At 31.8% G+C, this 26,109-nt stretch overlaps 1 protein-coding gene across 1 annotated transcript; it reads right to left on the bottom strand.

The window, feature by feature from the left end:
* Positions 1-6,838: 6,838 nt before the first annotated feature.
* On the bottom strand, positions 6,839-12,986 carry LOC124919567 (probable linoleate 9S-lipoxygenase 5). Its single transcript, XM_047459832.1, has 9 exons — positions 12,687-12,986; positions 9,917-10,209; positions 9,489-9,738; positions 8,979-9,320; positions 8,796-8,881; positions 8,603-8,710; positions 8,155-8,459; positions 7,818-8,081; positions 6,839-7,746 (listed from the first exon to the last, which is right to left on the bottom strand). Exons 1-9 carry the CDS (start codon positions 12,898-12,900, stop codon positions 6,993-6,995), a joined length of 2,616 nt encoding a protein of 871 aa, XP_047315788.1. The 5' UTR covers positions 12,901-12,986; the 3' UTR covers positions 6,839-6,992.
* Between the last annotated feature and the right edge of the window lie 13,123 nt (positions 12,987-26,109).

Below are 26,109 nucleotides of genomic sequence, written 5' to 3'. Positions count from 1 at the left end.
AATATAGTAGACGATGTGGCACTACCATGGGATTCCGAACAATTGTGCCAATATGCCTCGACTAGTAGTTACTGTTATCGCAAGAGGTCTTTCCATTCACCTCTTTGAATTCTATGCATATATTTTGCCTAGTCTTTGTGACAATTTTCCATCCATGTCTAGATGTTATACCCGTATCGTAAAAAACTTGTTGTGATTGACTTGCCATTACAAACGGATCATAAATCTGAGTTCTTAATGTTTTGTTAACATTAACACTTACAAACCCATATTTATCTACTTTTATACCACGGTCCTAGGATTGTACATCAAACCATCTACACTTGAAAAGAATTACTTGGTTACCACCAAAATACTGAACTTCTATGATATTTATGAGTACTCCATAGTAATTTATCATTTTGACCCCATTGTTGTCAATTACTAAGACACCACTATTTTGTGTGGTTAACCCTTTGACCTTCGTCATGTTTCTCGCTGTTGAACTTGTGCCCATTTATTTTACAGAAGTTATATTTCTTAGCATAGATTTTCGGGCCACTCCTAAGAATCTTTAGACTCAAAGTTCGATATGAATCATCAGTCATTTTCCCCACTTTCATCTTAAAAAATCTTATGTAAAGTGTATCGCATTCAAGATTAGAAAGATTGCGTCGCCCTGTATTAGTCAAATCTTGCATGAATTCGCTGCATATAATGAAATTTAATTGTAATTAGTTAATTACAAAATTCACACTTAGTCACTAATAAGCTTATGAACTCTTACTTGTAATATTGTTCGACTTCGAGACAATTTTTCAAAAGATATATGTGAGAACGCTCCCGATCACCCGGTTCATATGTGTAAAGTGTTGCAATCGACAAATCTTCTATTATCAAGAATATAAAAAGTGTTGAAGTTGGTTGTATCGATGTCTCTATTGACTCATGATCTTCTAAATATCGAACACATAAACTTATACTCTCGTACAAAAGGTAACTCTCACTGATTGACCCTTCAGGAAAATTTTTGTTTTGAAGGTACTTTTTCAAGGTACCCATATATTGTTCAATTGGATACATTCATCGATATATGATAGACCCCCCTAACAAAGCCTCAAAGACCAAGTGTATATGTAAATGTACCATTATATCAAAGAATGAAGGTGGAAATATCTTTTCCAATTTACAAAGGGTCAAAACATGAATATCATCCTACAACTCTTCCAATTCATCTCGATTTAAGAATCAGAAGAACCTAGACAAGTGCACTAGAGCATCGTACACATCATCCGGAAGTAAAGCACGTGTTACAAGTGAAATCAAATACTATAATAGGATGTGATAATCGTGACTCTTTAATCCGGAAATTTTCTTATCAATTACGTTTACACACCTTCCAATATTAGAGCAGAACTCTTCTAGTATTTTTACATTTTCAAGAAACATACATAATTATTTCTTCTAATCCAAGGAAAGTGCGTATGTGGCTGCCGGACATTGAAGAACACTATGACCTCAACGGGATGCAATGAATACTTTATGTTCGATAATTCCAAATCTTTAAGAGCTCTGAGTCCATCCTTCGTTTTTCTTTAAAATCCATTATAGTACCCAACACGCTATCACAAATATTTTTCTCAATATGCATCACATCCAAATTATGCCTCAATAACATCATTTTCTAGTATGGTAGTTCGAAAAATATGCTGAGTTTATTCCAATTATCACCCCAAGATTCATGAGAAATATTTCTTCTTTTAGGATGGTATTTAGTCAAACAGATGTCTTTCAAATCTCTTGCCTGCATTAGTATTTTGGTTCCAGACAAAAGATCAAGTGTCGTTTTTAACTCTGTATTGTCGTCAAAAGAATATCTTTCCCCGCACCAACGATGTGTAGGTGGAAGAAACCATCGATGACTCATGTAAAACTCTTTTTGACAGTGTACCAATCTCAGCAAAGTTGTATTTTTATTACAACACGGACATGCAAGTTTTACCTTCGTACTCTATCCAGATAAATTTGCATATGCCAAAAAATCATTAATTGTCCATAACATAGTTGCCCGTATATTGAAATATTCTTTACAGCTCACATCTTAAGTCATCACACTTTCTTAATATTTAAAACACATTATAGTTCAGTTTTAAAAAACGTTAAAATTTAGTTTACATAACATTATATTTTAGTTTAAAACATATTATAGTTTCGCTTTAAAAAATATTAAAATTCAGTTTAAATAATATTACAGTTCAGTTTAAAATACATTATAATTCACTTTTAAAAAACGTTAAAGTTTAGTTTATAAAGACATTACATTTTAGTTTAAATAACATTATAGTTCAATTTTAAAAAACGTTAAAGTTTAGTTTATAAGACATTACATTTCAGTTTAAAACAAATAGAGAATATAAGTAACAAAGAACTTGTTGTAGATTAAGAATGTATTTCAGTGTGTTATTACAATTACAAGAGTATGAATTTATACAAAAATAAAGGAAATTAAAGAGTTAAAATATGTAAAAAAAAATTAATGCACTTAATAGCTGGAATATGAAAACCAAGAGACTCAATGTATTGCTTTTTAATTATAGAGTCTTTAATAAAAAAACACATTATAATTCAGTTTAAATAAAATTGTAGTTCAATTTAAAATACATTATTGTTAGTTTTTAAAAAACGTTAAAGTTCAGTTTACAAAGATATTGCATTTCAGTTTATAAGACATTACATTTCAGTTTATAATACTTTACATTTTACTTTAAAATACGTATTAATTCACTTTTAAAAAACATTAAAAATTAGTTTAAATAGTATTACAGTTCAGTTTTAAAAAACGTTACAGTTCAATTTTAAAAAATGTTACAGTTCAGTTTAATTTTAAAAACAGTTACAATTTAGTTTAAATAACATTACAGTTCAGTTTATAAGACATTACATTTTATAAGACATTACAGTTAGTTTATAAGACATTACAATTCAGTTGATAAAACTTTACATTTCAGTTTAAATAATATTACAGTTCAGTTTAAAACACATTTCAGTTCAGTTTTTAAAAATATTAAAGTTTAGTTTATAAGATTATGGTTCAGTTTTAAAAAACGTTATAGTTTAGTTTATATAACATTACAATTCAGTTTATAAGACATTACATTTTAATTTATAAGATTATAGTTCAGTTTTAAAAAATCTTATAGTTCAATTTATATATAACGTTACGATTCGGTTTATAAGACATTACATTTTAGTTTATAAGACATTATAGTTCAATTAAATAATATTACAGTTCAGAAAACAACAACAAAATAAAATCAATATTTGAAACAGCTAAGATGAAAAATTAAAGCAGAAGAAAGTGAATCAATATAAATACTCATAAACCAATAGGGTTAGACAAGGATTCGACATTTCTAACTAGTGTCGTTATAAACATTTTTCTGGTTTCTATCGATGAAATGACATCATAGATCTGTAATGAGAGAAGAATTTTGTAACTCTTAGAAGCTAGCATGTGGACTTTGATTAGAGTGCTCTCAAATCTCAACATGAAAAATAAAAGTTGGATGATGCATCTGACTTGCAACTGAATCAACTTTTCTAAGGTATAAAGATAGAGAGAGAAGGGAATGAGAGAAATCTTACATTCCATCTAACCATGAAGGGAGCTTGAAATCTTCAATTTTTAGCTGTGGGTTTTGAAAAAACGCGCGCAGATCTAACCATAAACGGATAGAGAGAAGGCGGAAGGGGAATGAGAGAAAAGAATATAAAGAGGCGCGCTGTTTTTGTGAAAAAAATTAATAATTTTTTTCCAACGTGCACTAGTAGAAAACAGATTTTTAACGAGGGAATAAACCCTTGGAGAAAGCCAAAATACCCTCGGTGATTGTTTTCGTCGAGGGTGATAAATGCTCTCGAATGGTGTCAATGATAGGTTTCACCGATAGCAATTGTGACTCTCGGATATAATTATAACTTTTTTACCAAGGGTGGAGCTAATGTTCTCGGAGATAATAAACTTTATAAAAAAATATTCTGAAGTCTTCATCTGGGTTTCACCCTCCTTCCCTCGGATCTTTCTTCCACCAATTTCTTCTCGTTCATCATTGCCTGCCCATTCAATTCCTAATCTTCCTCAGATCATTTGGAGCTTCATAATATTCTAAATCTCCAATCTGATCAAAATCATATAAACCTAAAATCAATCAATGTCTACAATACCAACATTATTATTAACATTTCATTTCAATTAGAGAAAAATTAATCCATAAATCAACAACAGCTTTTTACCACTTCGCAAATAGTTTTGGAGACATGAAAATTTTGTTTCAAGTCATCAGATCTACGTCGCACATAATTTTCATCTGCAAAATGAAGTTCAAATTAGTAGATCTGGATCTGAGTCTTCTATTTCTTCAGATCTGGTATATATGATCTTCCACGCCTTTTAATCCGCACATAACATTCAAACTAATTAATAATAGTAGATTACTAACCAGTATATATAATCTTCCACTCCTTCACAACTTACTCCTCCCTTGTAGTACGTATCTTACAACATCCATCTAGATCTAGATTCTTCTACTTCTTCAAATTTGGATTCTTCTACTTCTTCAGATCTGGATCTGGCGAGACTGAAGAGCCTCTAGAGAAACAACTTGGGAGAATGAAGAGTTTTGAATAACTTAGTGGTTTTGATGAAGAGTTTGGAATTTAGTTTGGGAGAATGAAGAGAAAAAGAGACATTAAAGAGGAAAAAATGAAGATAAAAAGCTAGAGGGGGAATATGAGAGGAAGAAATGAGGTCGTTCGGCAAAATATAACTTTTGTAACGAGAGCAAACATCTATTCTCGGTTATAATCATATTTTTTACCGAGAGCACCCTGGCCCTCGGGGATATTAATATCACCAAAAGCATTATTTCGCTCTTGGCGAGGTCGCTTTCATTACCTTATCTCAAAAGCAGTAATTCCTCGTAGTAGTACTGACTAATTTGATCATTCTAATTAATTACCAAGTTATTTTTTTATTCAAACTTGATTTTATTTCAAAATCTATCTACAAATAATAATTTGAATAAGTTTATAGGTCACATCTCACTTTTATTCTTAAGAAATTTATATATAAGTAGCATGAATCTACGGATAAAAATATAATTAAAATATTATTTATTTATAAATATTTTATATAAAATCAATATTATTCAAATATAATTAATTTAAAATTGGTTTTAGTTGGTAAAAAATAAGTTTAATCTCAAACTTAATGTTAACATATATTTTATTCCCTCGGTACCCCGTTTAACCCCTCAATTGACCATCATCTTTTGACTCGCACTTTTTCATATTCTTTTTTTAACTCTTCATAAAACCACCCACCAATCTTAGTCGACCTTAATCGATTAAACATCTCTTATCTTTCGTCAAACTCAACCACCAATCTTTTAATTCCGACCTCACACTCGATATACCACCCACCACCCACCTGACTTTCATCTCGTGACCTCACATTTTCAAATGCTTGCCAAACTAACCACTAATTCTGACCTCACACTCGACAAACTACCCACCACCCGACATCAATCTCGTGACCTCACACTTTCAAATTCTTGCCAAATCAACCACTAATTTCGACCTCACACTCGACAAATCACCTATCACCCGACCTTCATCTCATGACCTCACACTTTTAAATGCTTGTCAAACCAATCAATAATTCTGACCTCACACCCGACAAACCACCCAACACCCGACCTCCATCTTGTGACCTCACACTTTCAAATGCTCGTCAAACTAACCATTAATTCTGACCTCACACTCAATAAATCACTCACCACCCGACCTCCATCTCATGACCTCACACTTTTAAATGTTCGCCAAACCAACCAATAATTCCGACCTCACTCGACAAACCACCTGACCTCCATCTCGTGACCTCACACTTTCAAATGCTCACCAAACCAACTACTAATTCCGACATCACACTTTCAGATGTTTTGTATCATTTGTTTAAAAATTACGTCACTATATATTATAGTCAATAATGCATTTTTGAAAATTTAAATTTGCATGTTTTGGGATTCAAACCTAGTCTTAAGCGTTAAATGTGAACACTTAACCGCTATACCACTTGAGATTTTTCAAATAATTTTATTATTTATATGTATATATTTTGTATTTAATATTTATTACCATTAATTTTTATATTTATTAAAAAATTATTTATGCTAATAAAAAAAATATTATATATATATATATATAATATATATATATACGTGTGTGACGAGAAAAAAATGTATGATAAAAGATAAAATTTATATATATAAAGTTAATGATGAAAAATAAAATAATATATATATATAATTAATTAATTAATTAATGAGGGAAAAAAATTAGGAAAGATAAAAATATAAAAGATAAAATATATTTATAATCTTTAAAATCTAAAATTTAATTAAGAAAAAGAGAATAATAGAGAGAGGAGAGATGAAAGAGAAAAATACATAATGATAACATTATTATATTTTGATGAAGTAAATTATTGTGGTGCTTGTTTACTTTAAGTATTTCAAATAATATAACAGTTTTTATTATTTTAATAGACATAACAATAGTAGCAACACTAAATAAAAAGATAATATTAAAACATGAAATTAAAAATACTCAAAAATAAGCTTAGGTTAAGAATGCAATATTTAGTTTAATTGAGTGAATTTAGGTTGCATTATAGTAGTAGCCTATTTCAACTTAAAGATTTTTAGTTGGAATGGGAGGTACTTAGTGAGTTCATATTAATATATAATATTTATTATATACTTCTACAATATGCTGAAAATTAAAATTAAGCTAAATATACATAAAGAAACTTATTTTATAAACAAATATATGACAATAAAGTGGAATACATTTTACAAGAAAGAAATACAATTACAATGTTCAACAATAACAAAAAAAAAAATACAATTTTATGAATATAAAAGAATACTGTATATGCTTGTGAAAGTTTGAAATCAGATAGAAACACTATTAGGTATACCCTTTCCACTAAGCCCACTTTGACCGGTTGGGAAAAGCAAAGTATAAGGCACTTGAACTGGTCCAACTCTGTTCTTAAGATTCTTATCATTGTTCATCTCAACAATACTTTTTTCAATCTCAACTAACTTTTTTCCAAACTTGTCAAAGGCTTCAAGTGGCTCTACATCTTTGGTCCACTCGGGTGTATCCCTCTGCCCGAGATACACCTCATCAGACGAATGCCTCGACAAGATCTCTATGAGGGACACTCCAAGAAGAGTTTGGAGTTGAGCAGTTATTGTTTTCAATAAGATTTTGTCAGGATTTGTCTTCAATTCCTCATATTCAGGACTACCCACTTCAGGCATTAGCCTTCTACTAAGTGTGGGTCGGTTTGGGAGGTAACCAGCATATGGGTATTGCCCGAAATTGACTGCTGCATGAAGGGCCGATGCCACCCATATGATGATTGAGCATGTTTCGGTTAGATCTTTCTTTGTTTCCATTTTAGGCCACCACAACTCGTTCTTCTTGTCTCCATGACCAACTTCCTTAAGTTCCTTCCACCATGCTTGGAGTTCCTTGTCACCTTTAACTGTCTCATCGGTTTTGTAGTAAAAACTGCAATAGTCCTCCACCCATGTTTCAATCGCCGACCATATCTCTAGCCCATCAACCGCGTATGGGTAATCTTCTATCAATAGGCGAAGGCCATGCTTGCCTTTTACATCCTTAACTGCAACTCCCCTGTTTTTTGTTTGAAAAGTGAGAATTTTTTCATTGATTCATTAAACCATAACATTATTATTATCTTGTACCTCTTAATAAGGTCTGCGGGAAGGGAATGGTCGGTGAAAACCCAATTCTTGTAAATCACAGCCGACATCTCCATCGCATACTTCGAAGGGAAAACCGTCTTCTCTAGAATTCCACCAGCGTTGATGAGAGTTTGCCTAGCAAATGCGTTTATGTTCATTGTATCACGGAAATGAGGGTCCAACAATTTTTGTATCGGGTGAAGTACGCTCAGCTGTCTGTTTGTCGCGATCACAAATGGCTCGATCACTGCATGCGTGTTTAACCTACATATTGAAAAGCATAAACATCGAACCAAGACAAATATTATGGGAGAAGGAAATTAGGTTGTTTTTATACCAGTGACTGACAAGTTGATGGACACCAGAGTCATTAACCGCCACATAGGCTTTAGCAAGATCCCAGATGGAACCTTCAACACCTTGTTGAGCTGGGGTGTAGACTTTGCTTATGGCACCATGTTCATCTCCTTTAGGGTTAGGCAGGCTTAGTTCAATGGCTAATGGCATCAAAGTTCCATCATTTCTAAGGATAAGAAGAGTCCTTGAAGCATATGTCTTTGTGGTGGTTGTGTTAATTTTTCTCAAGTATGGCATCAAACTATCATGGTGATCCAATAAGAAAATCTTGTTTTGATTTATTGCCTGAAAATATAATTTTCATCAATTAGTTAAATAATAATAATTCTTTTTAAGATTAGGAGGATGTGTTGGTTGGTTGAGCCTTGGTACATGGTTTAATATAAATATAATCTATTTTTATTCAATGAAATGATGAATAAGAATACCTCTTCTACTGATAATCCATTGAGATTAGGCACAATGTGTTCTTTTGTTATGGTGCTGTTTTGGTTTCCATATTTTGAAGGGTCTAGCTTGCTTTTTGGTGGGAATTCCTGAAAGTAATCAAAGAAGGTGAGTATGTCTATAAATGCGACATAAAAAATATGTTTTGTTAATGAATGTGTGTAGTTTAATTACCTCGAGCAAACTAATTATGACAGGGTTCACTCCGGCCAACATTTCCCTCGCAAATTCCTCATCGGTTCTCCAAGCTGACTTATCCTCTGTTCATTGATCGTGAATGTTTTTGTTTGGTTAAACAACAAATAATTCGAAAAAGCATAATGAACTATTGAAATCAATTAAAAAAAATTACAAGACCTTGGATGACTTGGGGTGTAGGGAACTTAAACGTGCCTTCACCATCGGTCCTAAGAAGCTCCTTGAGCATTTCAAAAGGAATGTATTTGTGAATATCGTCAAGTAATTTTCCTTCGGGCAACTTAAAGCCACCTTCATACAACTCCAAAGTGTCTTGGATTGTGTCGAATTCATTTGGGGTTTTGTCGCAAAGAGCCTCGAATTCAGGCAAGAGAAATTGGCCCAAGGCTTTAAGTGCATAAGCCAAGAAGTCAGACATCTTCAAATGCCCAAATCTCTCATCTCTTGGAACATAAATGTTTAAGCTTGACAGAAGTGGCAATCTACCCTCAATGTTAGCATCTGCCAATGATTAAAAAAACAAAAGAAAAAACTTTTAGTTAAGTCATATACTTGTATGTTTAGATTAAGAAAATGAACATAAAAAAAATCCAACATTTGTCTCTATTCAAATGTGGTAATATGTCACATCTATTTTAAAATTTTGAAATATATTGGTCTAGAAGTTACCTGTCTTTGCAGGGGGACGACTAGTCCGCCCTCTTCGAGGATACGGAAACTCAGACGAACCCCCAAGAACTGGGCGAGCATACTCTGCGCCCTTATCAGGGTTTCCGAGGTCATTATAGTAGGCATAGTCATAAACTCTGTCCCATTCTTGAAGCATCTTAGTCTTATCAGTTTCATCTCCTCTTAAATTCTTCAATTCTTCCTCCCTAAGGCTCACAAGTGCAACCGGAGTCTCATGTGGAAGATAAGACTGCATGAATTATCACAAATCATTAAATAATATTGTATAAGATTGTACACTCTACAACAAACAACTACCAAATTTGGAAGCATTTAATTTGGTTTCTTAAAATAGAGAAATGGTCAATGAGTTTATGAATTCTTGTCACACTAAATTGAGCAATGATTAAAAAATAACAAACTATTACCTGATTGGCGAAAAACACGCGGTCGGTGGAGTATTTTTCGTCGGGATAGACCCATGAATTGCACACAAAATGGACCTTACCATGGCCAGGGACATGTTCAAGTGTTAGAGATTTGAGGTAGAATTCATTGGAATGGTTGTTTCTAATTATGAAGGCACCAGGATGGCCCATGTTCTTTTCTTCCCATTCAAAAACCACATCAAAAACTGAATCTCCAGCTGCTAAAGAGGTGGCTGAAGTGATCCAATTCTCCAAAGATGTCTCCTTGCTTAATCTCCCTCTTAATCCTTTGTCTGCTCATCATAATAATCATATAATCATTCAAACTTTTATAACACTTTTATACTTAATATATGTATCATAATTAATTTTCATATATGAATTAAAACTTCATGTATTGTTTATCGTATTTTATCACTAACCTCTTTTGTTAATGAAGTTAGGATCTTCTTAGGTGATCGAACAATAAATGAGAGCTTGTTTGATCTTGATTTTTTTCTAAGTGTTTTTTTTTGAGATTTTGTTCAAAATTATACTTGTAGATTTTTTGGGTTTTTAATTAGTTTAATATTTTAATTAATAAAATGAATAATATAACAGTTTAAATGATACTAAGTAACAGATGAAAAATCTAAAAACCTATGTAAAATTTAAATTTAAAAAAAAAAAACATTAAAGGAGCTCTAAGAGTTGATTGGTTAAAATTATATACTAACTCAACTATTCTTAAAATTAATTTATTTTAATAAATTACAAGAAATTCAAAATAGTTATCAGATTTACCTATTTTATTTATTTACAACAAGATTGTGATTGGGAAAGTGGACCTCGCTTCAATTGTTCAATCGGCTATTTCTAATATATATATATATATATGTATATATATATATATTTGTGTTTAGTTTTGTTTAATCTAAATCGAATAATGATATTCAAATTAAAGTAAAAAAAAAAACATATATAATTTAAATAAAAATAATAAAATATTTTAAATAAAATCAATATAAATAATCAAAACCAAATAAATTTATAAAATTCAAACAAAATTATTAGTTGGTAAACAAAACTTTATGAGATATTGAAAAATATTAGCTGTCATACGATCATATATATTGACCAATTATTTATTTCATATGATCAAAATTTTAATTTGGCAGTTAGATAATCATAAATCATAATATTTCACATAAGTGAAAAATAAAGATACAAAATTTAAGAGCTAGTCGGATGTTGATTTTTTTTTTATCAAAAATTCAAATATCACATCTTATTTTTTTTTTTAACAATTAAAATATTTAATTAATTCATCAAAATACTACAATATTCTTAATTTAATTAAAAAATTAAATAACATACATTTTCATATCCAATAAAAATTCTATATAACCCAATATAAACAAGCTCTAGTTGTCATGCATATCAATTTATTATTATTTTTTTAAATAAAGTACTATTAATTAAAGATATTGTGTTATCTATTAAAATCATGAGCTTATTTGATCTATGGTTTTAATGAGTAATTTAATTATTAAAATGTATTTTTAGTATTTAAAATTTAATAAAATAATTGATTTGATAGTTAAAACAATAATGATATTAATTTTAAAAAAAAAACTAAAAGTCCAATATTAAGAGCTTACATGTTTGATATTATATTTATAAGAGAAGATTACTATTTTTTTTCCTTATAATTTATCTATATATTATTCAACAAACCCAGTAAAATAATGATAAAGATCACAATCTTATAACTAATCACAGCGTGACATTTAAATATCTTCTACTCAATGACGGTGACCCCTATAAACCAATTATTTATTCAATTCTAAGGTCTTGTTCGGATTGGGGTTTTTGAAAAAACTTGGAGAGTGAAAAAGGTAATGATTGGTGATAATTTTGAGGAAGTGATGATTATTTTTGGTAAAAAGACTTAAAGGGTATTGATATATATGAATAAAATAAAAAATAATAATTTAAAATAAAGGGTATTTTAGTATTTTGGTTAATGAAATGAGTGATGTGATTGTTGAGAAGTGATTGATTGGAAAATTGATTTAGGATGGGTTTTTTAAAAAACCCAAAGAAAACAAGGCCTAACTACAAATTAAATGTGGTCTGCAATTTTTTGTTTGATGTTACAGATAAGTAGTTGGGGATTTTAATTAATTGGTCAGATTTCACATTTATATCTCTAATTTTATTTTTTAATATTAATTAGTTAAATTATTTATAAAAAAAATTGTATTAAATTTTATAAAAATAAAATATTTTAATTAATAAATTTATTAATTTGATAATAAAAAATATATAAATTTTTCATGAAAAAGCTAACAAAAAAAATCATTATCAAATGATCACTTAATATTATCAAACCATATAATAATAACTGAAATAATGAAAAAAATTATCTTTTGTATTTTTGTGAAACTATCTTAACAACTGGTTTAACAGCTGGTTTGATTTCATATTTTTTTCAAAGATTTTATATTTTTAAAATTTTTATTATTTTATTAATTAAAATACTAAAAACACCTCTATTTAATATAAAAAAAAATATTTTAATAATTAACCCAATAAAAAACCAATTTTTTTTTTTTAACAAAATCCAAAAAAAACCCAACAAAACTAATATTAAACAACCTTGAACTACTTAAACTTTATAATGTTTTTTTTCTTTCTATTATGAATGTGATATTCCTTTTTATCTATTTTCTCAATCTTTAAGAAATGCTATAAAAAAATGAAATGATTAGAGTAATTATAATAATACCTGAAGGATCTGAATGAATAGAACTAACAAGTTGAAGAGAAATCTTCTTTCCAAACAACTCATTGATTCTATCACCAAGAGACGCATTGAAATCGCTAAAATCAAGAACATTCTTCTTCATCAGCACAACTTTACCCTTCACAATCTTCTGTTGTTCATCATCTCCACCACCCTTGTTAAAGATTTTCATCATATCTTTGATGCAACTGCACATCACAACTATATATGATTTCTAAATTGACGAATGATAATGATACAGGAAAAACTTTTTGATGAGAGAGAATGAGTGTTTGCTTAATGATTTGAGCGGTGAAGATAATGAAAGCAATTAGTTGTATTTATAACTAGACGCCATTAAAGCTCTCTGGACCATCTCCAAGAAAATTCTAGAGAGAGAAAGAGAGATGGTCAAGTCAATCCTTCTATGCTAAGCTGCAAAAGTTGATCATTTCTAATTACTAATTACCAAGTAGTTATACATATTGTTAATTTATTATAAGAAATCCATACCAAATATCTCATTATCCAAACAAGACTTGAGACCTATTTTAAAATTAGTTAAACACATTTAAATTTATATTTATTGTCTTTTAAACCAGAATCAGCTTAAAAAAAAAAAAAGGTCATAAGTTCGATTACATCTAAAAACATTTTAAGTTTGAATGGGGTTATAGTCGGCTTAAAAAAAGGTCACAAGTTCGATTATATCTGAAAATATTTTAAGTTTGAATGGGGTTATAGTTGTAGATGGGTTGTCATATTAGTTCTCATTTAATTTAAAAGAAAAAAGAAAAAGTTAAAATTAAGGATTGAATTAACTTGAATGTGTTAATTTAATTATTTTATTATATACCATGAAATTATTAATTATTAGTTTATATTCATTTGTTTGTGGAATGATTAAGATTGAGCGGATAAAAATGGTTTTGTATTTCAGATTAAGAGCTGTCTTTTTTATGTTTGTTGTCTTTTGTTCAATATATATACTTGTTAGTTTAGATAATATAGTTTTTTTTTTATCTTCTCAATCCAACATATTTAGTTCATATATATAATTCCATCTCGTATAAATAAATTATATTTTTATTGCTTTGTGGCATGTGACTCTTCTTTTTCAGGGTTAAAATGAGTTAAGAAAATGCCTCGAGTCAATGTTTTAAAGATATGATATGTCAGATCTCTAAAGTAATTAATTGATGGCATTTTGCTTTTTATTATATTTTCCTATTGTCCTTGGTTTATATGTTTTAAAATATATTAGATGAGAAAGGTTTGAGGGAGAATTTGGATAAAAGGGAAAAAATGATTTCGGGCAATTTTATTGCATAAAAAATTAATAATTTTTTTTTCTTTATCATTACTCATATTATATATTGACACCTTAATTTAGATTTTGTTAATCCTAACCAAATTAAACATAATTTTATTTTCTCATTAATCACATTATCCAATTCATTAACAAAAACATCTTTTATTTTTATTTTTTATATTTTATTATATATATATATATATAATTTTTTTATTAAAAAAATCATTACTCTTTAAAAATTTCTAATAAATTGATTCTTTGTTAAATCAAATTTATAATAATTTTCTTAATTAATTATGTATAATTTTGAGATGAGATATTATTATTAATTTTTCTGAGGCCTTGTTCGGTTAGAGTTATTTAAATAACTCAACCCACTCAAACATCTTTTCATTCTCTCTCTCATCAATCACATCACTCAATTCATTACCCAAAATATTAAAATACCCTTTATTTTAAATCACTATTTATTATTTTATTATTATATATTAATACTTTTTAAGTAATTTTATCAAAAATATTCTTATCTCTCCAAAATAATCACCCATCATTACTCATTTTTTTCCCTCTTTAAGTTACTTCAATAACCCTAATCCCCTAATCCGAAGGCCTTACTGTTATATATATTATTATATCTGCCTATCTTTAGATGAGAACCATTTTAAATAAATATATATATATTTATTTATTTATTCTTCAAAGCCATGTTTATTATCTTTTTCTGCTAAGCCGCCAATATGGTCCGATCTTTATTATCGACCATTGAACATATCAGTGGTGCTGACAAGACCAACGAGATATGGTATAAAAAACATATTTTAATCGTTAGTGTTCTTTTTATAAAAATAATATATATAATAGATATTGAGATTAATAAATAATAATTTAAAACAAATGTAACAACGTCGTGCTAATAGTAATCATCTAATAATAATAATAATTATATAGAAGCTTGTTTGACTTAACTATCTTATTTTCCATGCTTCAATATTAAATATTCCAATATTGTCGTGTTAATTTGCTGAAAAATACAATTAATATTCCCAATTGGACACGAACACATACATTCTTACACGCATTCAACTTTAATTCCAGTCATACATACCTAAGGAGCAAGATAAAATATACATTTCTTTTTTCTTCTAAAATATTGCACATGATCGAAATCTAATAAAATAAACTTAATTTCTTGGACGTGTCTTATCTCACATCTCACATTTTTTTTGCATTGGTGTACGGGAGCAGATATTTAAGTTTTCTTTTGAGCATACCTAAAACTCAATTGGTAATGCCTGAATTATCAATGGTTGTTCGAAGATTTGGTTTGGGACAACAGATATGAGAGTCTCAATTTATAACTCTAGGAAAACTTTTATCCCAGAAAAACTCGAGATTCGAGAAGTTTTAATAACGATTTACATGTCAGATTTTTATTTTTAAAATAAACATTATTTTAAAAGATTAAAACAAATCCTAACCGTTTAAAATTAATTATAATAATTAATTATTAATCAAATTTAAAATAATTTTTTAGATTTGAAATAAAACAACTTGATTAAAGAAATCTTTTATTTAAATTAATTAAGATTATTTATTTGATAAAGAATCAGTAATTATAAAATCAATAAAAATGACATATGTAGATAAACGTATTTTTAACTGGAGTTTCGTTTTAGTTCGTAGTTTAATGATACTCAAGAAATGGCTTTTGCGCTCTATCCTCCGTACCTATTTTTAAAAAACGATACCTACTTTATAAAATCTTGGCTTTTGAAAATTGGTTATATGACATTTTATTTTAACTAGTTATTCTTCCGGTTCTAGACATTCATATGATTTTTTGTATTTAAAATTGTAACAACAATATTTAAATGCTAATACCTATTGATGATGATAATTACTAAAGAGGAATATACCTAAAGAATATCAGTTTTTAAAGTCATTAAGGTTAGAAATAAATTTGAAACAAGCCTTTATTAAAATATTTTTTTTTTAAATATTCCAAAATATTTTGAAATCATTTTTTATTTTTTTTTGGGATTTTAGAAAATGATTTAGGATCCAAAAATTACAAAAATAATATTGGAATATGAAAAGTGCAACCAAACGGACCCTAGGACCGGTGTCCTTAGTCCTGGGTGTGATTTTTATCGGTCGGGACTAAAACCCTCGGTCCTGAGGTCAAGACCTCCTCGGTCCTCATTTGGGATTCTCGGTTGGGGTGCTAAAGCCTCCCGGTCTTGAGGCTAGATTGCTCGATCGAGTGCAGAAGCCTTCCGGTCCTAAGGCTAGAATCCTCGGTCGAGTGCGGAAGCCTCTTGGTCCTAAGGCTAGAATCCTCAGTCGGATGTCAAAATTCTCGGTCGAACCTCCTCGGTCCTAGGTTCAAAAAACCTCGGTCGAATGCAATTCTTGGTCGGACCTCTTGGTCCTGATTGAACCTAGGCTATGTTCCTCGGTCCTCATGATCATCAAAACTACAGGTTTTGCAATTTTGATTAAGGTCTGGATCCTTTGATTCAAGGGCATGGGAAGCTTCACGAAGCTTCTAGAATCATTATTAACATCATCCCAAGGTGTCATTCGACTGGGATGATGTTCTATTCAACCAAAAGTTTTGATGTAAAAATTGGATTTTTGGTTTTTATGCTTTAATGAAGTGTAAGGAGCTTGTCAATAGCTTCCTTATGTTTCATATGATTGATTAGAATCAAAATATGAACATTAGCTGTTTGTAAGCACTAAAAATCTACACACCCAATTTATAAAATTAAAATAATTATTTTGATTTATTTTCAAATAAATAAAATCAAAATAATTAACCCCAAAGCCAAAACTCAATTAAAATAATTAATTAGACTAATTATCGTAATAATTAAAACATAATTAATTAAAGAAAATGGCCAAAACAAATAATAAAAATTATCTGGGATAAATGTTGTACTCATTTTATCCTAAAATAATTTTAGAAAAAATCAAGAGATTCAAATAAATAATTTAGCATGAAATGAGGTACCCATTTTATCCCCCAAAATTATTTATTTAACCATAAAATATAAAAAATAAAATAAATTGGCAAAATATTTATCATATTTATTTTAATATTTTGTGTATTTAAAAAAGATCAAAATTAAAGTCAAAATGGTGAAAGAAAAATCAATTTCAAATAAACCTTAAGGATTTAATAAAAATATATATATGTAATCTTGTGTAGCCGAAATTATGAAATTCGCCTGTAGCAAGGACCACATCCATCGGATGAGCGCTGGATTGTTACCCAACACACCCAGACTGACCGCGTAGCTCGCTGCAACAGAGGGAACTTGCGCCCGCGCCGCACTTGATCAGCTAATGCCCCATTTGCTGGATCGCTAACAGAACGCCAAAATGCCAACGACGCTTGACGGACTAGTGACAGAACGCGCCCACGTGCATGAAACAATGTCGTTTCGACCGCTACCATCATCTTCATCGCGACACCAAAGAGATAAGGATGATGTCTCATCCTTTAATTTTTCAAAAGTGGAACTTTATCCACAGTCAACCAAATGAACTAAATAAAAATGTGAAATGATCACCCTACCACGATGATAATTTCCCTACATCAATAGGGATGATTCATCCTTATTCCGGCAAGTGGGATGAAGAACAACCAAAATGCCATTAATCACTTTTGACTGATTCAATCCACTTGAAGTCTCCACCGACTCAAGGAGGATATAAATAGCTTACCTCAACACTTCTGAAGGGAAGAGAGAACATCTCAAGCTCTCTAAAACAAAAGAAATCGAAATTTTTCCATTGAAGCTCAAAGCTTCGGATTTTTCGAAATTTTTGTTTAATGTTTTCAAGCTTAGATCCAGGCATCCCAAAAGCTTTCCTAAGGTTTTAGGAGTGTTCTCCAATCCTTGGTAAACTTCCAATCATCCTTTAATTCATACTTCCGGTTTGAAATTAAAATTTTTTTATTTTAGTTTTCATAAATTTTTATGATGTCTGGTTCTTGAATTTGATGGTTGGAAATCGATCTTATGATCATTTATTTGAAAGTTAGAGTCGATCAATCAGTCTTAAAAAGGAAAACTCAAATTTGAATTTAAAAAAAAAGGGTTTCTTGTTCTTGGGCTAATCTTTGAGGATCACATCCTAGAAAACTTTCTAACATGATTGTAATGATGTTGGACAACTATTTCGATCATGTTTGATTTGTCCCGATCATGTTTGATCAAAATCAAAAATTTCAAAATAATAAAAAATTTTGAGTTTTTGATTTGGTCCAAATAAATAGCCAATATTCTTGTTTTGGTATTAACCAAGTATATGAGGTATAAGGAAGCTATTGGCTAGCTCCTTTCACCTCAAAACAACTTTAAAAACCAAAAACTCGATTTTTGGCTACAAGCTGTTTGAATGAATTGATCATAACCCAGGTCGATTGATACCTTGGGGTGATGTTCTAAATATTCCTAGGATCTTTGTGAAGCTATCTAGGCCCTTGGATCGAAGAATTCAAGCCTCCATCAAAATTGAAAAACCTACAATTTTGATATTCTTGAGGACCGAGAGGTCCGACCAAAAAATCTTAACATAAGACTGATATTTTTGATAGGACTGACAAGTCCAACCGATGTTCTTCAGCTAGGACCAAGAGGTCCGACCAAAGATTTTTACATCCGACCAAGAGGTTAGACCTAGGATCGAGAACTGTCGAACCTATGATCAATGACTTTCACCCAGGACCAAGAGATCAAACCTAGGACCATAAAATCTCGACCCTAACAGAGAATTCCAAAACCTAGGACCGAGAGGTCTAACCCATGACCGATGATTTTTATACCCCAACCGAGGATTTCAACCAAAGACTAAAAGCCCTTAGCACCTCGACCGAGGGACTTCGGTACCACGACCAAAGATCCCGAACCTAGGACCGAGAGGCTCCTCGACCCCGACCGTTGAAAACGAACCCATGATCTAGAACACCAGTTCTAAGGCCTCTTTGGTTCCCATTTTCAAATCCAAAATTGTTTTTGTAATTTTGGAACCTCAAACCATTTTCTAAAAATCCTGAAAAATTAGAAAATGTTTACAAAATATTTTTGAGATGTTTCCAAAAAATAAGTTTTGATAAATGCCTATTTGGGATTATGTTTAAACCCTAATGCCTTTAAATGACTAATGTTTTTCAAGTACTTTCCTCCCTAAGTTATCATCTGCAACAGGTACCAACATTTAAAATAATTATTTTTCCAATTTTTAAATAACGTACAAACCTTATGCGTGCTTAGGATCAAAAGAATAATCGGTAAAAATAAAATGTGATACAACCAATTTTTAAAAGCTAAATTTATAAATAAAGACCGTTTTTAAAAGAGGTACGAAGGATGAAGCGCGAAAGACATTTCTTGAGTATCACCAAACTACGAACCAAAAGAAACTATGGCCAATACGTTTGTACACGTACATAACTTTTTTTTTATTGATTTTCAAAACTGAATTGGCAACTCTATGTTCAAATAAATAATATTCTTTAAATTAATTATGTTTAATTATTTAAACAAGGATTTCATAAAAAATCAAAATTTTATTTGATTATCGCAAATTCCCAGATTATTCAAATTTGAATAAAATTAATTATTTTTATAATTAATTTTAAAAGCTGCATTGTGGAGGTGGGGAAAAATTCCGAATTAAGTTGATAGTCCATGGTTTATGGCGATGATTTTACCCCTCTACTATCGACGAATGATACTGAAAGGATCAGTGACACCAATAGAGAGACAGGGGTCTAACTATTGATGACAACTTCTTGAAAACGGTTTGATAGAAATCCTATTAGGGTTTATATCACTTTCTATTCTTCACAAACCCTTACAAACTCTTGAAGCGATTCAAGTGAGGAAACGTTTGCTCAAGTTTGAAGCTAAGAACCAATGAGAGAGAAGAGAACAGAATGTAAAAGACACAGCATGTTGTTTATGGATATTCAGAGCAAACTCTCATACGTCACACCTTCTTCTAACCACCGGAAGGATTCATTATATTTTTCTTTAAAATAAATACAGTTTTAGTGCTAGTTAACTGTTGAACATAACAAACTCTGTTCAACTTATAGAAGGTTTAAGAATATCACTCAACTAGACGATATTTTGATTCTATCTCTCTCTTGATGTACAAGAACTCAGTAATCGAGTAAGTAATTCGTAAGATAGATTGTAAGTTCGGCAACTCGTCCGTTGTCTTTGAAGATCTTTAAATAGAGAACAAGTACTAATAGTAGAATCTTCTGCATTGAAACGTGGCAAGCACCCATCGGAAAGACTCCATAGTACACGAGTATAGTAGACTCTGTGCACAAAGATCATGGCCGTACCAATCTGGTAGTGCGCCGAATATTCTTCTAGGATTGTTCTGCAAGGAACAAGTAGTGGAAATAATATTTACTTACGTGGAATTCATTCATTGGATGCAACTGGCTGTCGTACTGATCTGCACGGATGAGTGGAGAAGGAGTAGCGTACAACTAATTGATCGTGGGTAGACGGATGCTGACTTCAAGCAACTGCTGAAACGAGGCATTAGACGTGCTTCGTTAGACTGCCAAGTCTAAGGAAGTTAGACGCCCACGTCTAATAGCGGGATCCATTAGACTATCAAGCCTAATAGGGTTAGACGAAACGTCTAACTGCGGGTCACTTCAGACTAGTCTGAAGGAGTTAGACGCCCTGCATCTAACTTTCAATTGTTAGACTGCACGTCTAACTACGTATCTGTTAGACTACACCTTTAACTACATATCTGTTAGACTGCATGTCTAACTACGTATCCGTTAGACTGCACGTCTAATTACGTATCCGTTAGACTGCACGTCTAACTACGTATCCGTTAGACTGCACGTCTAACTACGTATCCGTTAGACTGCACGTCTAACTAGCAGCGCGTCTAACAACTAACACGTCTAATGAGCCTGATTCAAGCTAAGTCTAACTTAGCACGATTTGATGCACCTGCACAAAAAAATTAGACGGCTTAGTTTCATTCTTATTTAAGTTTTACACAAGTTCATCATCAAATACCGTTAGTCAAAATAATTTGACCCAACAATTTTTTCCTTTTGATGATGTTAAAACTTAAATAAAAGATTAGAAATGTATAAGTATAGTTGAAAATTCATATTGCAATAGATAGCAAAATACTATTCATATATTTCATAGCAATAGATATACATGACTTGATCCATAGCATCAGGAATATTTTTCAAAAATACTCAAAAACAACAATAATCAAAAACAACAAACTATTTCATATTTTCTTCCCCCTAAGACTAAGGCTAATCTTTTCTCTTTCCCCCTTTTTAACATCATTAGGGAAGAAAACTGCCCGGTTTCTTCTCTTCAACCTAAGCCTACCTACCCGTAGAACATAGTCGAGAACCTTTTGGTTGTTGAGGACTTTCAAAGGATTAAAGTGAAACCCGTGACCGGATTCAGAGAGGAGACAACAAAGGAACGTGCTGGGAGGAGCATCGTATCCATAAATCTTCTTACGAGAAGAAATCATTTTTACCAGATTGTTGAAGAGGAATTTCGACCAGTTGATGGTTACACCTCTTGTGATGGACACCATTATTTCAAAGACTTTGTTGTAGTAGATGTAGGTCAAATCTTTAGAAAGAATGGATTTTGAGATAATGTCGTTGAGTAGGGCATACTCAACCTTCAGGTAGTTACTCTTTCCGTGAGAAGCGACCGGAAAGAAGTGCCCTTCGAACGATTGATTCGAGAAAACGAGTTTCATCTTGGACAAGATTTCATCAGAGGAAGGAGGAAATTCATAAATTCTTTCAGTTGGAAGTCGAAAGAACATGGCAAATGTTTCCTCCGAAAAACAGACGCTTTTGTCGAGAATGGTTGCACAAATATACTTGTTATGATAAAATCCGGCAGTTTCAAAGAATTCACGAACCGCTTGTTCGTGAAAGATGCAGTGGATACGAAGAAATGACTTCATCCCAGAAGCTTTTAGAGACTCAAACATCGACACCATTTCAGGAATCACCAAGGTGGAGACAGATTTAAAATCTATTTGAAGAGATTTTGGAGAAAGAGAAGACATTTTGGCAAGATGAACAAACGATGTTAGGGATTCAAATGCTAAAGGGAGGACTTCTTAGAGAGAGAATTAGAGATTCAGAAATGAGATACTCAAATCTTTGAGTATGATCGATTATTAAATACAGGAAAGCTAACGTGTGACTATTAACTTGATGATTATATGAACCGTCAAAAACTTAAGAAACCTATTCCCAAGAGACGCAGCTATCATTTAATATTAATCATGAAAAAATGTTATTAATGTTAGACGTGTAGTGGAAATCATCAGACATTTTAGTCACTCTTTAAACATTGAAATACACATGTCTTCAATCCATTTGAGATGTGACTGTTTTATTTTTGGCGGGAAAAGTACATGGACAGATACGGTGGCAGTGGACAACTGTCCCAATAGCCAGAAGATGAACAGTCTAATTACATAAGTAGTTAGACATCTAATTTACTTTCCACATTCTTTACTTCTTATTTGGATATACGTCTATTAGACATCTATGTCTAATCACGTTTGTCTTATAGACGGTCAGAAGTCTATTAGACTTTGAACGTCTAATTACGCATAAACACCACGTGCTACACGTGTGTTTGGTTAGACGTGAGCTTCCACTTGCTCATGTCTTATAAACGTCTAAACGTCTATTAGACGTCAGCGTCTAACTACGCAGGTTATTAACTAAGACAAGAATCCAAATGAAGGTAAAAACTGCTTGAGCAAACTCACGTCTAAGTAGTTGTGTTTCTTAAATTACTGATCCATTGGACGTATTGAGACCTCTGTCTACTTGTCTGTCCGGTTACATTTGAACAATACGTTCCCCATACCCCTCAATTCATGCATATAATAAAATTAGTAAATCAATCAATATCAATAAGTCCTAAGATATTTCTAAAGTGAGAAAACTTAGTCTCGGGTAGAGGCTTCATGAAGATGTCTGCAGTTTGTTGATCTGTTGGGATGTATTTAAGGCGAATCTGCTTCTGACTGATATGCTCTCGGATAAAATGATGTCTGATTTCGATGTGCTTTGTCCGAGAATGCAAAACTAGATTATAGCTGATGGCTATAACACTCGTGTTGTCGTAGAAAATTGGAGATTCTTCTGCCTCAATCCCATTGTCCCTTAGCTGTTTTTGAACCCATAAGAGCTGAGAACAGTAACTACCTGCAGCAAGGTACTCTGCTTTAGCTGTAGACATGACAATCGACGTTTGCTTCTTGCTGAACCATGAGATTAAACGATCTCTAAAAAACTGACAGGTTCTACTCGTGCTTTTCCTATCTATTTTTCATCCAACATAGTCTGCATCTGAGAAACTAGTTAAATTGAAATTGGAATCCTTCGGATACCACAGTCCCACATTTTGAGTTCCCTTCAGATATTTAAGAATGCGCTTAGCAGCAGTAAAGTGAGAGAGTTTCGGATTAGCCTGGAATCTTCCATAGACACCAACAATAAATTGAATGTCTAGCTGCTGACAGTGAGATAGAGTAAGGATCTAATAAGACCTCTATAGGTAGTGATGTCTACACCCTGTCCACCATCATCTTTGTCTAGCTTACTAGAGGAGCTCATTGGAGTAGCTGTAATAGAGCAATTCTCCATCCTGAACTTTTTCAGCAGCTCTTTGGTGTATTTGGCTTGGTTGATGAATGTTCCTTTCTCCAGCTGACGAACTTGAAGGCCGAGGAAGAAGGTTAATTCTCCCATCATGCTCATTTCAAATCTGTCCTACACCAGCTTGACAAATTTCTCACACAATTTGGGGTTAGTTGATCCAAATATAATGTCATCAACATATACTTGAATAAGCAAGATGTGAAAATCTTTAGTAAATCTAAACAATGTTTTATCAACAGTTCTAATAACGAAATCATGATCAAACAAAAATTTAGTCAAAGTATCATACCAAGCTCTAGGAGCTTTTTTCAAACCATATAAAGCATTGTCAAGTTTAAAAACATGATTTGGTAAAATGCGATCTACAAAACCGGGTGGTTGCTCAACATGAACAACTTCATTTAGTTTACCATTTAAAAATGCACTTTTCATATCCATTTGAAAAACTTTAAAATTCTTAAATGACGCATAAGTTAGGAAGATTCTAATTGCCTTGAGTTTAGCTACAAGTGCAAGAGACTCTTCAAAGTCGATGTCTTCCTCCTGTCTGTATGCTTGAGCAACCAATCGGGCTTTGTTTTTAATAACAAGGCCATCTTCACTAAGCTTGTTTCTAAAGACCCATCTAGTTCCAATAACCGATTGATTAGTCGGTCTTGGAGTTAGATGCCACACTTTATTTCTCACAAATTGGTTTAACTCCTCCTACATACTATTGATCCAATCTGGATCAAGCACTGCTTCACCAATTTTCTTAGGTTCAATTTGAGAAATAAAGGCAGAATTGGCCATTTCATTCATCAATTGACGTCTTGTCCTACGAGGAGAGTTAGGATTTCCGATGATCAATTCTGGTGGATGATTCTTGTTCCATCTGGAGTTGGGTCCTAAAGGATTAGTTATCTGACCAGATGGCTCCACGCTGTCCGAACTCTCAACATCTTGTTGAACAGGAGTTTGGACGTCTGGTTGGCTCTCAACCGGATCAGCCATTGGATCAGGCAATGGATTCGTTTAACTAGAGCTTCATCCTTACACACAGACTCAAGACTCGTCGCTTCTAATCTGTTAGCAAGGTTGATGGGATAAATGGAGTTACTTTCAACAGACTCATCAAAAACAACATGTAAAGACTCCTCAACGGTTTGAGTTCTGTTGTTAAATACTCTGTAAGCCTTGCTTACTAAAGAGTATCCCAACACAAATCTAGTATCTGCTTTAGCATCAAAAGCTGTTAGATAATCCTTCCCATGATTATGGATAAAACATTTACACCCGAATACTTTAAAGTAAGACACTGTAGGAATTCTTACGTAAAACAGTTCATAGGGTGTTTTATCAAAACGTTTGTCGATTATTGACCGATTTTGTGTGTAGCAAGCTGTGTTTATGGTTTCTGCCCAGAAACTTTGAGGAACATTTGATTCAGCAAGCATAGATCTCGCCGCTTCCTTCAGTGTCCTCACTCTCCTCTCAACAATGTCATTCTGCTGTGGAATTCTGGAACTAGAAAACTCGTGTCCAATACCAGACTCCTCGAGATAAGAGGATAGACGTCTGTTGGTGAACTCAGTTCCCTAATCACTTTTAATGCAAACAATACTTAAAGATTTCTGATTCTGAATTCTTCTAAAGATTTTAATCAAATTTTCAGCATTTTATCCTTTGATTGCAAAAATGCTACCCATGTAAATTGTGAAAAATCATCAATAACAATTAGGGTAAATCCCATTCCTCCTAGGCTCTTTACAAGAATTGGACCAAATAGATCCATGTGTAACAGTTCTAAGCAGCGGCTGGATTGAGATTTCCCTTTACTTTTGAACGATGATCTGCCCTATTTGCCTAACTGGCAAGCAAGACAGACCCTGTCCTTAGAAAACTGTAGTTTAGGTAAACCGAACACTAAATTATTCGAACAAATATTGTTGATGGTTTTAAAATTTAGATGATTTAATCTTTTATGCCATAACCATTTCTGGTCATTCTTGGCAATCATACACATAAGGTCATACGTTTTATTTTGCCAGTTCATTTTATAAGAGTTTCCTACCCTACTTCCAGTTAATAAAGTATTACTATTTTGAACCTTAATTAGGCATGCATGAGTTTGAAAAACAACTGACAAACCGTTATCACATAGTTGACTAATATTAATCAAGTTATAACACAAATTGTCAACAAGAAAGACATCATTAATGGTTAGATTACCATGGATAATCTTATCCTTACCCATGGTCTTACCCTTCTTGTTGTCACCAAAAGTGATCTGAGAACCTGAACAGTCTACTATATCAGTAAGAAGTCGTCTGTTTCCTATCATGTGTCTAGAACATCCGCTGTACAGATAGCAAATAGAGGACAATCACTCACATGTACCTACACAA

Source organism: Impatiens glandulifera, chromosome 1 (genome assembly GCF_907164915.1).
Source record: "Impatiens glandulifera chromosome 1, dImpGla2.1, whole genome shotgun sequence".
Classification (NCBI taxonomy): Eukaryota; Viridiplantae; Streptophyta; class Magnoliopsida; order Ericales; family Balsaminaceae; genus Impatiens; species Impatiens glandulifera.
This window is presented reverse-complemented; position numbering and strand designations above follow the sequence as displayed.

What these genes read in the sequence shown, in the direction of transcription:
- LOC124919567 (XM_047459832.1), bottom strand. Translation starts at nt 12,900, where the DNA reads ATGTGCAGTTGCATCAAAGATATGATGAAAATCTTTAACAAGGGTGGT. An exon ending in ATGGATTATCAGTAGAAGAG is followed by an intron (nt 8,460 to 8,602) that starts GTATTCTTATTC and finishes TTATATTTTCAG; the next exon opens with GCAATAAATCAAAACAAGAT. An exon ending in CATCAACTTGTCAGTCACTG is followed by an intron (nt 8,082 to 8,154) that starts GTATAAAAACAA and finishes TTCAATATGTAG; the next exon opens with GTTAAACACGCATGCAGTGA.